The sequence below is a fragment of a genome, unplaced genomic scaffold (assembly GCF_019419815.1).
Source record: "Pyrus x bretschneideri cultivar Hongxiangsu unplaced genomic scaffold, Pyrus_bretschneideri_v1 Contig28, whole genome shotgun sequence".
In the NCBI taxonomy this organism is placed as follows: Eukaryota; Viridiplantae; Streptophyta; class Magnoliopsida; order Rosales; family Rosaceae; genus Pyrus; species Pyrus x bretschneideri.
The window spans coordinates 1,872,510-1,888,624 of NW_025999590.1; the positions used below are offsets into that span (position 1 = coordinate 1,872,510).

General features: G+C 38.8%; 1 protein-coding gene across 2 annotated transcripts; it reads left to right on the plus strand.

Annotated features, from left to right (window-relative positions):
- Positions 1–13,384: 13,384 nt before the first annotated feature.
- LOC103938977 (probable WRKY transcription factor 40) lies at positions 13,385–15,762 on the plus strand. 2 transcript variants are annotated; one of them, XM_009349032.3, is made up of 5 exons: positions 13,385–13,703; positions 13,870–13,932; positions 14,239–14,595; positions 14,715–14,831; positions 15,081–15,762. In XM_009349032.3, the coding sequence occupies exons 1-5, from the start codon at positions 13,620–13,622 to the stop codon at positions 15,459–15,461; spliced, it is 1,002 nt and encodes a 333-aa protein (XP_009347307.1). In that variant the 5' UTR covers positions 13,385–13,619; the 3' UTR covers positions 15,462–15,762. The 2 variants fall into 2 exon arrangements, with proteins under 2 accessions (XP_009347307.1, XP_009347308.1); XM_009349033.3 differs by having other exon boundaries at positions 13,386–13,703; positions 14,242–14,595.
- Positions 15,763–16,115: the final 353 nt, after the last annotated feature.

The following is a 16,115-nucleotide window of genomic DNA, read 5'->3' on the forward strand; positions in this document are numbered from 1 at the left end:
TTTGGTAAAGTTTAAACTTTAAAGTTCATCATTTTCTCTTAAAACAACAGGTCTTAGGCTCGAATTAGGTTGTCTATTGTGTGGCTTAGCTAAACTCTCACTCCCCTTAGTGTAAAATTATATTGATATACTAAAAAAAAAAAAAAAAAAAGGCTAACCCTCTCCTTCCAATCATTTTATAAATTTAAGCTTCCGGCCCTGTATATATATAATTTTACCCTTTGTTTGACCTATAACAATATTGACCTAAGGATTGCTAGGGAAACCCTCTTTTATAAATCACATGATGTGGCAGTTGATGGTTGGACTCCTTTTTAATGATTTTAAAAAGAAGTACTATCACACCCTGATCCTAGCATACGTCGAGAATCGACAGTGACAAAGGGAAGTAACGTTCGTGGAATATGGCATAAGTTACGGAATTAAATAATTTAACTGATAAACCAAAATAATTATGAGGATGTCTAGGTTCTCCACAAGATATTTACAAATAGGTACACTAAAAAAAAAGCACAATCCTCACTAAACTATGAACAAGTCCGAGATGCTTAAAAGAAAGTCCCAAAAGATAAAGTACAAGAAAGGATAAGGGGGTAACCTAAACACTCCAAGTCTCTGATAAATGCACTGCTACCCCACCCATGGATTTCTCGGAATCTACTTAGCCTTGTCACTTGTATGATCAGTGCCTACACCATTGGAATGGTGCACCGCGCAAACAAGAACCCGGATAAGCTATGAAGCTCATGTAAGTGACCATAGTACAATGTATGTGATAATCAATAAAAACAAACCATCGATCATAATTTATAAACATCAAGTATAGAATCTTGCTTTATGAAATCCTAATCAAGTCACTGAAAACTCGAAGGAGTCACCCAGACATCCAACCACTTTTCTAAATCAAAACATAAAGTTCTCAAACTATCATTCATAAATACGCTAAAAACTAGGGCTAGAGTGACGCCGTTCGGCTGAAGCCTACATAAGTAACCAAACAGGAAGTGGCCCCTTATAGGGGATTAACCAAGCAGAGCCACCCCTAAGAAACCATCTAGGTAGTGACCCCCTATCGCGGATTAACCAAGCAGAGTCACTCCTATGATGATCACTCATCGCAAATTAACCAAACATGATCACCCCTAAGTACGTATGGCCATACCTGATATAAGGATCACCTATTGTGGATTAACCAAGCACAATCCATAAAAAAATATGGTCCCTTATCGTTGATTAACCAAGCAGGACCATGGTCCTCTACTAGCCCTCACGTTTAATAAACAATTCAAATATATTTAACACAATTCATAATCAATTCAAATAGGCAAATCACATAACATTTCATAAAGTAGATTGATGACAAACTTTATAAAAACAATTATTTAGCATAAAATATAATTTAGAAATCCATGCGATATCCACAAAGTATACTAGCATGGGAGGTTTCTAGGTAATAACAATATCACATATATTAAAGCCACTCACCTGGAGTTTGTGCTAACGCTCCCTAGCACAATAATCAAGATGTCACGTACTATCGTCGCCTAAAACAAGGTACAAGTCTACATATAGAATTCTTTCGATAATTCATATAACCACAACTTCAATAGTTTCCTCACAATAACATTTTAAGAGAAGTTGAACTGTCGCTCAAAGGTAGGGTCTATGATCCTACGTCACTTGCTCCGTAAGATCCAACCACTAGATTTTTGATTCGTAAGTTCCTAAGGTCCTTAAATATTACGTACAATAATACTTCAAAGTTTGGTGGCAATCCAACGGCCGGATCGTCATTAGTTAGAATATTCAAGTGGCGGACCTTAACGAAAATATACTCAAACAATGGAATTTCGTTAATCGGATGTCAAATATGGAATCGGGGAATTCCCTTTTCCTGATTGGTTGGCTCACTCCCTCTAATTTCTGATTGGTCCCCTTAAACTTGTACCTGATTGGGCCTCTTTCCCACAAGATGGAAGTTTTAATTAATTTCTAATCTAAAATTTAATAAAAGAAAGAAAATGATTTTGAATGTCCATAACTATATCGTTAAAACCTAGATTCGCAAACGGCTTTCGCTTATCCGTTCGTGGTTTCATGATCTATTTGAAAACATTAATTGTGAGCTTGAAAAATCAACAAATTTTAAAGATTAATTACGAAAATGAAAACCCGATAACTATTCGATTTAATTCCTAAAATTAACGGAATTAAAATTAACTAATAAAGATAACATAAACATGAAATACAAATTTAAATAACGAGATACGTAATGAATAGTGAAATTCCATGGATGGGATTTCACATCCTTCCCCCCTTAAAAAGAGTTTAGTCCCCTAAACACAATGCACCTGAGTCAAACAAATGTGATTAAGGGAATTAAAATTAACTAATAAAGATAACATAAACATGAAATACAAATTTAAATAATGAGATACGTAATGAATAGTGAAATTCCATGGATGGGATTTCATCCCTCCTTAAAAAGAGTTTAGTCCCCTAAACACAACGCACCTAAGTCAAACAAATGTGGATAGTGTTGGCTCATCTCGTCCCCTGTCTCCCAAGTCAACTCTTCCACACCATGGTTGTTCCATAACATACGCACCAATGAAATAGTCTTGGTGTGGAGAGCTTTCTCTCTCCGATCGATAATTTCAACGGGGTACTCTTCATAAGTGAGATTCTTCTTGACCTGAATAGGCTTATAGGAAATGACGTGATACGGGTCACTACGATACCTCTAGAGTGCAAATACGTGGAACACTGGTGAATGTGTAACAACTCTGGCGGTAGTGCAAGGCGATAGGCAACCTCGTCTACTCTTTCCAAGACCTCAAACGGCCCAATGTACCTTGGACTAAGCTTTCCTTTATGTCCGAATCTATGAACGCTTTTCATAGGGAAAACTCGTAGGAAGGCATATTCTCCAACGTTAAATGTCACCTCATGTCTGTAGGGATCAGCATAACTCAGCTGTTGACTCTAAGCTACTAATGGATGTGCATGGATCATGGAAATCTTTTATGCAGCAGTTTGTATTAACTCTGGTCCCAATAATCAATGCTCTCTTACCTCGTCTCAGTATAAAGGAGATATGCACCTCCTCCCATAAAATGCCTTATATGGTGCCATCTGAATACTCACTTGATAACTGTTATTATATGCAAACTCAATCAACGATAGATGTCTGTCCCAGCTACCTTTCAAATCAAGTACGTACACTCGAAGCATATTTTACAAAATCTGAATAGTATGATTGACCATCGGTTTGAGGATGAAAAGCTGTATTGTAACTCAACTTAGTCCCCATAACATTACAAAGGTTGTTCCAAAAATGAGAAGTGAAACGAGGATCACGATAAAAAATGATAGACACTGGAACTCCATGTAACTTAACAATCACATCTAGAAAGAGTCTCGCAAGTCGTTCAAGAGAATAAGTCTTCTCAACAACAAGAAAGTGGGCAGACTCCGTCAATCGATCGACAATAACCCATATGAAATCATGCCCGTTTCGAGTCTTCAATAAGCATGTCACAAAATCCATAGTAATATGCTCCCACTTCCATTTAGGAATAGGGAGTAACTGAAGTAAACTCATAGGCCACTGATGCTCTGCCTTAGCTTGTTGACAAGTCAAGCAATGTGCGACGAACTCAGCAATCTCTCTCTTCATATTTCCCTACTAGAAACTCTCACAAAGATCTCGATACATCTTTGTACTCCCGGGTGAATAGAAAAAGTGGAAGAGTGAGCTTCCTTTATGACCTTTCTTTGTAAATCTCTAACATTCGAAACATAAAGTCGGGTTCCGAAATGAATCACACCACTATAAAAAATGGTAAACTTGGGCCACGTAACTGCTCGTACACCATCCATGATTCGAACGAACTCTGGGTCCTCACTTTGGGCTGCTTGAATCCATTTAATCAATGTATGTTGCACAGTAAGAGCTGCGAGAAGATGATCATCACTCTGATCAATCGGTTCAATCTCTATTCTCCCAAGATCCTCTGCTAACTAACCAACCTGAAGTGATAAAACTGCTACACTAGCTAAGCGTTTCTAACTCAAGGCATGAGCAAATACATTCGCCTTGCCGGGATGATAGAGAATTTAACAGTCATAATCTTTCACCAATTCTAACCAACGTCTCTGTCGCAAGTTTAGCTTTTGTTGAGTGAAAATATACTTTAGGCTCTTGTGATCAGTGTAAATCTCATAAGACTCCCCATAAAGATAATGACACCAAAGCTTTAATGCATAAACCACAGCAGCTAGCTCCAAATTATGGGTCGGATAATTAAGTTCATGTGGCTTAAGCCGGCAAAAACCATAACCTATCAGATGGAAGCGTAAGTACAGGTGCAGATGCGAGTCTCATTTTCAGCTCCTCAAAACTAGCCTCACACTCGTCATCCTAAACTAAAAAAGTATTTTTCCTTGTCAGTTTTGTCAAATGAAGCGCCAATGATGAGAACCCTTTAATAAATCTCCGATAATATCCAGCTAAGACCAGAAAACTTCGAATCTTAGTCACTGTGGTAGGTTGACTCCAAACAACAACTGCCTCTACCTTTGCAGGATCCACCATAATACCATCCCGCGAAATCATATGGCCAAGGAATCTAACATGCTCTAGCCAAAATTCACACTTGCTAAACTTAGCATGTAGCTGATGATCTCTCATAGTTCGCAAAACAAGCCTTAAATGTTCATGCACTTCATGAATAGATCAAGATATCATCGCTGAACACCTCCACAAACTGATCAATGAACTATTAGAGCACCCGATTCATCAAGTCCATGAACACAATAGGTGCATTATTCATGCCAATCTATAAAACCAAGAACTCATAATGACCATAGCGAGTCTGAAAGGTTGTCTTCGCTATGTCTTCGTCTCGGATCCTCAACTAATGATAACCAGTCCGCAAATCTAACTTACTGAAATACTGAGCACCTTGAAACTGGTCAAACAAGTCATCAGTCAACATGCCTATTCTGAACCAAAGACACTAACCCTCAACACTAGCAGCAATGTAATACCCTGAAAATTTGAAATATATGTTCATGTGGAGTAAATCGAGAATAAATATATTTATGGTTCTAAAAATTTGATTAGAGAAATTTTAGAATTTTTTTTCCGGAATTTATTATAATTTACATAGAAAAATTTATCGATAAGTGGAAAAGACAAAAATGCCTAGTTGACTAAACGTAATTTTACGAGGACATATTTTATCCTCATGTATTTTATCATATTGCTTGACGTATTTGGATGTAGCTCAATCTTATGATAGTGTAGGCAAAAATTGTTTGTGAATCGGAATTGAAACGAGAAATTAGAGGTTTTAGGAAAAAAAAAAAAAAAAAAGAAAAGAAAAGGGAGAGGAGTCTGGAAGCTGCCAGATGGCAGCGTGAGAGATGAGGAAAATGAGAGATGAGGGAAAGAAAAAGGAGGAGAAGGACCAATTAGAGAAGGTGGGAAATGGGAGTCCAATCAGAAAGAGGAAAAAAATAAAGGAAATGAGAGGGTGGAGGAGCATCGGATCACCCTTGACCCAGTTTATTTCCCCCGACCCGACCCGTTCCACTCGTCTTCTCCAGTAGTTTTCATCGGTTTTTCTGGCGAATCATGTCACGAAATCACTTGGAAAACACTCCCCATTGATTCCCCTTCTCTTTACACCCCTAAGGGATGAAATTAGGTTCGATTTCATCCAGAACAACACTGGTGGGTGCGATGATTCCTCGGCGGTGATCCGCCATTTCTAAAGGTGGTATAATCAACCACAACCACCAAAAGAATTCCTTCAACCCCAGAAACAAAGCCCAAGCAATGGTTGCGGTGTTGGAGTTCAATTGATGACGAATCAATGAGCACCCATTCCTAGGTCTAACTGGATCGAGGGCGATTTGAGGTGTTTCCTGGCCAAATTGGACTTCGGCTCAGGTATAAAAGTTATTCCTCTCATTTAACATTACTTTGGTGTAAAATTTGGTAATTTTTGGAGTTCGTCAGAAAACTGGATATCCATTCGCCGGAAACTGCCACCTATGGCGACATGTGTGGCGGCGAGTAGCCAGTGGGCTCATGTTGCCTTTTTACGCATATTTCGATATTCTGAATTTCATTTTGGTATCCATTTGATGTGTTTCAATTGCTAAATATAGTATTGAATATTTTCTCTACTTGAATATTTTCGAAAATGGATTAAAAATGGTTTATGAACTATGATTGGCTTGATCATTCCCAATGGTACGTAGCAGTCTAACGAGAAGTTAGATGCAGCCATAGAATAAATTAAATTAAATTTTAGTGGAGAATTAGAATGGTTATTAACTTAAAGATTAACCATGACTTTATTTTTTGCCTACCACAAAATGTATATTCCGAAATAAATTGGCGGGGTGGGGCGTTACAAGCAGGTCTGCCAATACTACCAACAGTAGTTTGAGGGCAATCACGAAAGAAGTGACCAGTTTCGCCGTACTGGTAACAAGTCTTAGAACCATCTCTACATGCGTCATAGTGTCGGTGTTCGCAGTGAGTGCAAATCCGTGGAAGTGTCTTATGTGGCTAGTCACTAGATCCCCTAGAAAAACTTTGTGAACGTCCTCCAGAAGAAGTTTGGGATCCACGCTTGAACGCACTCTAAGTACCTCATCGAAAACGACTCTGATGACTCGTTCTAGCAGAATGCTATGAGCCTCCTCTAAAAATAGCCTAGAAGTCTCCACGAGAAGTACCTTGCTGTCTTCCATGTGATGATCCCCGAGAACTCCCAGACGAGAATCCTGGTACTTTCGGGATCCACCTGAAAACACATCGGACGGGGTCATCTTCCTATGCTTTTCACTTTCTTGTGCATAGCGTTCCTCATTAATCTCTGTTGTGTGTGCACGATCAATTGCCTAGGAAAATTAATGCAATCCCTGGACAGATAACAGATTCTTGATATTAGGCTTAAATCCCTTGATAAGTTTCTTCATTTTCTTATCCTCAGGAAGAGGCTGAAAAAAATGGTAAAGTCGAGTGAAACGGGCCACATAATCAGCAACTGAGTTAGTACCTTGCTCAATAGTGGCGAACTCTGCCTCCAACTCATCATGGAATGACTCTGGAAAATAATGCTCAAAGAATGCAGTCTGAAACCTCTCCCAAGTCAGAGGTCTCCCAGCTACTAATAATGAACGAGTGATATACCACCACTCGTAGGCCTTGCTTGTAAACATATACGCCGCAAGATTTACCTGCTCCTTAGATGAGCATCGTAAGACAGTGAAAACTCTGGTGATTTGATTGATCTAGGACTCAGCTGCCCATGAATTAGTACTACTATCGAATCAAGACGGCTTATGAGTACGAAACTCCCCATACAAAGACTTCTCTCTACTAGAACTCATACGAACATGAGTTTGCATCAACTATGTCAAATCCTTAATGACACCTAAACACTCCAAGTCTCTGATAACTACACTGCTACCCCACCCATGGATTTCTCAGAATCTACTCAGCCCTATCACCTGTATGATCAGTGCCTACACCATTGGAATGGTGCACCGGGCAAATAAGAACCCGAATAAGCTACGAATCTCGTGTGAGTGACCATAATACAATTTATGTGATAATCAATAAAAACAGACCATCGATCACAATTTATAAACATCAAGTATAGAATCATACTTTATGAAATCCTAATCAAGTCACTGAAAACTCGAATGAGTTACCCAGACATCCAACGGCACTCAAAGTTCTCAAACTATCATTCATAAATACGCTAAAAACTAGGGCTAGAGTGATGCCGTTTAGCCGAAGCCTACATAAGTAACCAAACAGGAAGTGGTCCCTTATAGGGGATTAACCAAGCAAAGCCATCCCTAGGAAACCATGTAGGTAGTGACCCCCCATCGCGGATTAACCAAGCAAAGTCACTCCTACGAATCTGTTAGGTAGTGATCATTCATTGCGGATTAACCAAGCATGATCACCCCTAAGTACATATGGTCATACCTAAGATTTAAGGATCACCTATCGTGGATTAGCCAAGCACGATCCGTAAAAAAATATGGTCCCCTATCTTGGATTAACCAAGCAGAACCATGGTCCCCTACTAGCCCTTACGTTTAATAAACAATTCAAATATATTTGACACAATTCATAACCAATTCAAACAGCAAATTACATAACATTTCATAAAGTAGATCGATGGCAAACTTTATAAAAAAATTATTTAGCAGAAAACATAATTTAGAAATCCATGCGGTATCCACAAAGTATACTAGCATGGGAAGATTTCCAGGTAATAACAATGTCACATATATTAAAGTCACTCACCTAAAATCCGCGTTAATGCTCCCTAGCATGATAATCAAGATGTCACGTACTAACATCGCCTAAAATAAGGTACAAGTTTACATTTAGAATTCTTTTGATAATTCATATAACCACAACTTCAATAGGTTCCTCATAATAACATTTTAAGAGAAGTTAAACCGTCGCTCAAAGGTAGGGTCTATAATCCAACGTCACTTGCTCTGTAAGATCCAACCACTAGATTTTTTATTCATAAGTTTCTAAGGTCTTTAAATATTACGTACAATAATACTTCAAAGTTTGGTGGTGATCCAACGGTCAGATCATCGTTAGTCAGAATATTCAAGTGGCGGACCTTAACGAAAAATTCGACCTTTTCAAAAAATTACCAAATTTTACCAAAATGAAGATTTCAATGAGTAGAGCAAGTTTTATACCTGTGGCCAAGTCCAATTTGGCCGGAAAATACCCCAATTTGGCTCGCACCCGTCGGAAACCCTAGAATGGGTGAGCTTCGATTCTCCTTTCTCGGTGTTCCGACACCCCTACAACTGGTTGGGTCTTGTTCCTAGGTCCAAGGGGAGTTGATTAAGGGCGATGGTGGGTGGTGAGACTCACCGGGACGGCGAAATCGCCGTCGAGTACATCCGGTGCTCTGGTGAAGTTCCTGGCGATTTTGGACCTAAAATCCCTCAAATTTGGGTGGAGATGGTAGATGGGAAGTCACTGAGTGTTTTGCAGGTGTTGGATGGTGGTGCTTCAAAGGAAAAAATGGCAGAATCGCCGGAGTTAAGCCAGGTTGAAACCGTGTTACACGGGTCGACATGAACGGAGGGGAAGGAATTCCTTTTTCCTGATTGGCTGGCTCACTCTCCCTAATTTTTGATTGGTCCCTTAAACTTGTACATGATTGGGCCTCTTTCCCATAAGATGGGAGTTTTAATTAATTTCTAATCTAAAATTAAATAAAAGAAAGAAAACGATTTTGAACGTCTGTAACTATACCGTTAAAACCCAAATTCACAAACGGCTTTCGCCTATCCGTTCGTGGTTTCGCGATCTATTCGAAAAAATTAATTGTGACCTCGAAAGGTCAACGAATTTTAAAGATTAATTACAAAAATTGAAACCCGATAACTATTCGATTTAATTCCTAAAATTAACGAAATTAAAATTCACTAATAAAGATAACGTAAACGTGAAATACGAATTTAAATAACGAGATATGTAATGAATAGGGGATGAGATTTCACAAGTACAACCGTTGATCGCCATATCATGTAGTTTACAAAATTTGGTCTGAAAATTTGGTCTTTCTAGCATGACCCTTAACCTAAAGACAAAATTAGAAGAGTACTAAAAAGAAGGATGTACATTAAGGGTACGTTTATTGCATTGAACTATCTCAGACTAGACTAACTTTAAAGATTAAGTTGGACTGGCTTAGAATAGATTAAGTTAGACTGACTTAGTGAAGCGTTTGGTAAAATATTGAATTAAAAAATAGGATAATAAAAATGATTTTTTATTTATTTATAATAATCAATATTATCTACACTAAGGGAGTAGGAGATTGGGCTAAGGCTCACAATAGGCTAGCGCTAATGTGGTTCAATTTCGCCTTTGGCAAGAATTAGTGTCTCTCACTTCCAAGTGAAAATGAATACCACTAGATCGTAGTTCTAAGATAATAAAAATGATTTCAATGAAAATGCCTTTAACAATTTTGTCACAATTTCTCAACTAACAATGACAAAGTCTCATCTGTGTAAACACAAGCCACTGCATCATTGTATTCTGGTGGAACCCAATCAATTTTCACAATTCCAGCAGCCTAGTGCACCTAAAGCAAAAACAATCACACATTTGAAGAGGGTTGATCTGTGCCCACAACCAAACAGAAATAATAAAAAAAGAGTAAACAGAGATTACAAGGACAAAAGGTAGAAAATCGAGTCACCAACCGAGAATCTGATGGGAATGTTAGCTTTATGATCATTGCAGAAAATAGTACAGTTACCTGGCGTTTGTGGCTTAACACTTATAAGTTGAATCATCCGAGTCGTTGATGTGCGCTCAAACGGTGAACTCGAAATGCTACCACTGCCTAGCCTCACTTCTCTCGAGGACAAATTCCATCCACTCATCTTTGGCGCCCGATCGAAACTCATATGACGATTCGCTTCCAAGGAATACTCCTCGATCTGCCTCTCGATTGTCTTGTCCCCTATTTCTCGTCGATAAGCAATGGTTCAAACGCTTCATTGTACGGAGCCAAATGAAGTTCGTTATACAATGCCTTTAACCGTAGTAGTTCTAAGAAGATGGTCGATATGTGCCCACAATGGTAGGATACAGTGGAGGTATATAGGTCTTGTTGGAAATGGAAGAGGCGGAAAAGGGTAGAGAAGGAAAACGGAAGAGGCAAAAGGGGGTTTGAGACTTAGATAAGGCGGAATAGGGCAACAAAGTAAGACGGAAGAGGCTGAAAAGGGTCTGGGACTTAAACAAGGTGAAAGTAGGGTTGGGCACGGGCCGGTCCCAAATTTAGAGGAATCAAACCCTACCTGTTTTAAAATGTAACGGGGCAGGCTGGGCCAGGTAGAGAGATTTTGAGTTTGGGAACCAGACCTAACCCAACCCATTTCAAACAGGTCGATTTGGGACGGGTCAATAGGTCCAATTACTTTTTTTTTCCTTTTTTTTTTCAGTTTTGATACAGAGCTTCAGAACGTTCCAGATTGCTCCCATAGCAGCAACAGTTCTTCCCGATCAACCAAAATGGATTTCCTAAATCGACACCACAACTTCCACCAAGCAATATCGTAGATATGAAATGAAGTGATACCCAATCTCCCAGCCACGAACGCCATACCAGTCTCAACCAGAAATTGAAAAAAGCACGTGGAGTTTGGTGAAGGTCTGGGGTAACGAAGGTGAGTCAATGATAGTCTGAGTTCGATGACATCGTCGAGGAGAGTAGAGAAAAGATGAGTCAGCGACGATGACGGTAAGGGGGTGATAATGGTCGCGACGGCAGTGATGGGTGACGATGGTGGTGAATCGGTGGTGGTCTACGTTCAATGATGTGGGCGAAGAAAAATAGAAGTGGGAAAAGATGAGTTAAGTGGGAAATGTAGTGGTCCCTGTCTCTCTTGTTCATCTATCCCAATCCCAAATCAAGTTCTCTGTCTTTCAACTCCGATAATGCCTAAACCAGAGATCTCAATGATGGTGATGAGGTGGTGGTCATCGCTGCGATGGCGATGGGTTGAAGATGGATCAATCTTTTGGGTTTTTGGTGATATCGTCAAGGGAGATAGAGAGAAATGGGAAAGATGATATGAGTGTCGGTATTGTGGGACTCATGATGGAGGGAGATTAGGAGGAGGACAATCGAGAATATGGGCCATCGTCGTGGTCACCAGACTCGCTACGGCTATGATGTTCTGGATGGTGGAGAAGATGACTGACAGAGACTGTGGGTGGATACGAGGGGACGCAAAGAAGAGTGGAGTCTAAAACCAGAGAGACTCGGGTTTGATTGAGACCTAAAGTAAAAACTGACGGTTAAGATTGGATGATATTGTCCTCTTCAATCTTGTCCGTCCATTGCAATTACAAACGGGCCGGTCTGGGGCCTCGTTTTTCTATACATCTAGAACCGGCCCATCTCTAAAATTTCATTGCCCCGCCCCACCCCGCCCAACCCCGTTGCTCTTATTAAAAATTGGAACCAACCCATACCCGCCCCGAACCTTGATTATTTGCCCCGACCCGTGGTTCCTATACCCATTTGCCCACCCCTAGGTGGAAGTGGAGAAATTTTTTTAGTGTGACCGGTACACGAGGTGGTACACCATGTGTCACTATACAAATGGTGGGATATGTGTGTTAAAAAGTTAATAACTTAAAAAATAAAATTTCTCACCACTATTTAAAAACACGTGGTGTACCCCCGTGTTCCGGTTAAAAAATTTCTCGTGGAAGTGGGCAAAGAAAGAAGTCGTTCTTAGCAATCCCCTCATTTTTTAGGGCTCTCGCTAAGAATTTCTAGCGAGTGCCATTTAATTTCATTAAATTTAGTTCCAATATGAAACAAACACTGGACTGCACTAGTAGGTAGTCCAATCTAATCTAGCGAGAGTTAATGAGGCCTAACAGACACACCCTAAGTATACAATGGTATGGGTCGACCAAGTGCTCGACAAAATGCTTCATCGAAAACATTGAAAATTTTTTTGGCACTACATGCGCTATTATTTAATGGAACGAGGTAATTCTGTATCTACCACTACTTAGTTGTGCCCTCGGTGAATTAGCTATTTAGCTTTGCCATGATTGTCATCCGTAATGCAAAATAATCATCTAGCAATAAACCATTGTTCCATAACTGCAATAAACTTTGTGTGCCAACAACAATACAAATGGTTAATCTTCTTAAAGGGGGCACGTGGAAATTAATTCAAAAGCTGTGGTCCGTGAAGATATGAACAGATAAAAAGTCCAAGGTTGGTTGAAAGTTGGAAGGAGCTAAGCAAGCACACAAGTCGACAACGTAATTTCAAAACCGTGTTGCGCCGTCCTGCGTGTGTAAGCTGTGCCTTTCTCGAATCTTGATCTTCGGTCAATGTTGACAAACAAGACCAAACCAAAGCTAATTAGTGACCTTTATAAAAACCTAACGACTCTAAGAGTAACTCATTTTACTCATAATTCGGTTACATGACATTATTTTTAACTGAAATTGTGTTATATAATTTTCGTTTGTATTTAATAAATAATTACTTATTTTTTTAATATAACACATAAAATAATACATTACATAATTTTGTGTTGTAAATAGATATAAAATTTCTCCTCATCTGCAACTACCTACAAGGAGTGCCAAACATGCCGACTTATATATAATTAATATCTTATCCAGCAAAGTCGGAGCCTTGACCTTGACCATCAGGAATTTCAAGACCGACATGGCTTTTGGCTTTTGGCTTTTTCCTCCTCCATCCCCATATATCTCTCGCTATATGTATAAAATAACAATTTCTAGATAGATGGAGATAAATCATGAGACGTGACAATCTTAAGAAAATACATTGAATGTCTTATCTCTCCCACCCTGCTATTTCCTCGCACTTTCCTTCCGGCATATTCCTTATTATTTGTTTTGCTTCTCCTTATAGCTATATATGCATTGGACAGCTCCCGAGTCCTGAGAAGTTTTACTTTCAATACTGAAACTTCACAAAGATTATTAACTTCTGCAAATTGCAAGCCTTTTGTTCTTTGATCAACAATGGACTCAACGCGGGTGAACACTTCTCTCGGCCTTAATCTTGTTCCGTTTTGCCGTGCCAATGATCATCGAGCTCCTGCCACTGTGAGTAGTTTTATAATTCAAGCTTTTTGTTGTTGTTGTTGTTGTTGTTGTTAATATCATTCTTTGATGCCTTGTTTCTTCTGGGTTTGACCTTATTTTCTTGGTAATTAAGTTATACACATTGGAACATCTACTTAATCTCCTAAATAATCTACTTTGAAATCAGATGCAACAAGAGTTTGAAGGGGGTTGTGCTCAACTCCAAGGCAATGCATTGGTGAAAGAAGAGGTGAGTTAATTTTGTTCAACATGGTAATGAAACTATGGGTACATATTTTTGCACGTTGTTTTTTCACCTCCTGCACATCCTTCTTAGTTTTGGCCATTAATTTTGCTTTGATTTGTCACCTTCTGTACGTCCTTCTTAATTTTGGCCATTAATTTTGTTTTAATTTGTTTAATCCAATGATTGAAAAAGAGAGAGTGCAAGAGGTGAAAAACTGTGCATAAATTATTTTTCTGAAACTGTTTGTCACCTATAATTTTTTAATGAAACTTATTAAATTGGTCTTCTTAATTTGATTTTAACCTATAGCAGGCAGCTAGTCATCATGATGTGTTGGCCGAAGAGTTGAATAGGGTAAGTGTGGAGAACAAGAAGCTGACTGAGGTGCTAACTGCCCTCTGCGAGAATTACAACACTTTGCAATCCCATGTGAGGGAATTGATGACCACCCAGCAGCAGCAAAACAACACATCTGATATTTATAGGAAGCGAAAGGCAGACAGTGAAGATTACAACAACGTGATTGGATTAATTAATCCCGGGACTAATACTGACACCAGTTCCATCAGTGATGATAAAGAGTATTCATGCAAGAGGCTAAAGGAGAACACCAACTTAAAGATTTCCAGGGTTTATGTTCACACCGATGCATCCGATACAGGCCTCGTAAGTCCTATTCATCAAATTAACCCTAGCCCACTGCATCTGTTGAGATTTCTAGGGATTTTTTTCTTCATAAACTATGAACTTCCATTAGTAATTTCTTTGATTCTAATTTAATGCAGATTGTGAATGATGGATACCAATGGAGGAAATATGGTCAGAAGGTCACAAGAGATAACCCATGTCCTAGAGCTTACTACAAGTGCTCCTTTGCCCCAAGTTGCCCTGTTAAAAAGAAGGTATTAATTACGTGAACCCAATCTCCTTACCAACATGAAATTCCAGAAAAATAGAAAAGAGAAGTGAGAGTTTTTTTTATACAACTATATTGTATTGGGGGTGTGGGGTTTGGTGACCCGATCTATGATTAGGTATCAAACTCATGGAAGTTGGACTTCAGATTTTTCACTTACAAAATAAAAAGAAATACTACTACATAGTGTTGGGGGTGTGAGATTATGTACTGATATTCTTACTAAAATTCTCAGGTGCAAAAAAGTGCTGAAAATCCATGCCTACTGGTGGCTACATATGAAGGAGAACACAACCACATGCATCCTGGTAAGCGAGCTGAAGTTACACTAATAGCCCCGGTATCTCCAAAACAGAACCAGCAGCTTATTACTAGTCCAATTTCCGTTTTACCATCCGTGGCAAAGAGATCTGCAGCTCCAACATTTTTATGTGACGATAATCGAATAAGTCCCAATAGTGCCATGTACCCCCAAGAAACTCAAGCTCCGGCGTTCCAACAGTTTTTGGTACAACAAATGGCTTCTTCCCTGACCAAAGATCCCGATTTCACATCTGCTCTTGCTGCTGCCATTTCAGGAAGAATTTCAGACCACACTATGGCCCGAAAATGGTGAAAAGTTAGAACCCTAATAAGAGTTACCTTGTTATCACTTAGAAAGAGAAAGAGAGACTGAATTTACAAACTAAATGATATGCCACCATTAAGTATGAAAACGTTTATCAACGCTTAAGTAATAAACCAATCATCAACTTCCATGTCCTTTAGTTTTCAAAATTTAGTCTACAAATTTAGTAGGCATTATCCTTTCTTTTCTTATTTACATTACATATGATTTGAGAGTTGTAATTAAAGTGTAGGGATGTAAATAAAATTTTGAAATCGATGAACCAAAATCTTCTTGTTCTTTGTTACCATTTATTCACTCATATATATTTACGTGACTTGTGTAAGAATCTGAACTTACCACAAATTGAGAAGTTAACGAATCTTGTTTATAACCCATTTCCAATTGGTTTTGAGATTGAACCTTAACTTTTTTATGGTACTGGATGTGCTTCATATTAGAGCAACTCCACCGTATCAAAGGCCCCCTAGGGCAACTTCCTATTCAATCTCCTCCAGTGAACAGTAACTACCTCTAATGAACAGTAATTACCTTTTGCATCTCCACTCCTAATTGAATAGTCATGGCAATAGGCAATAAAATATTATATTTTTAATTTATAAAATAATACAAAATAGTTTTATTTGTAATTTCGGATAAGAT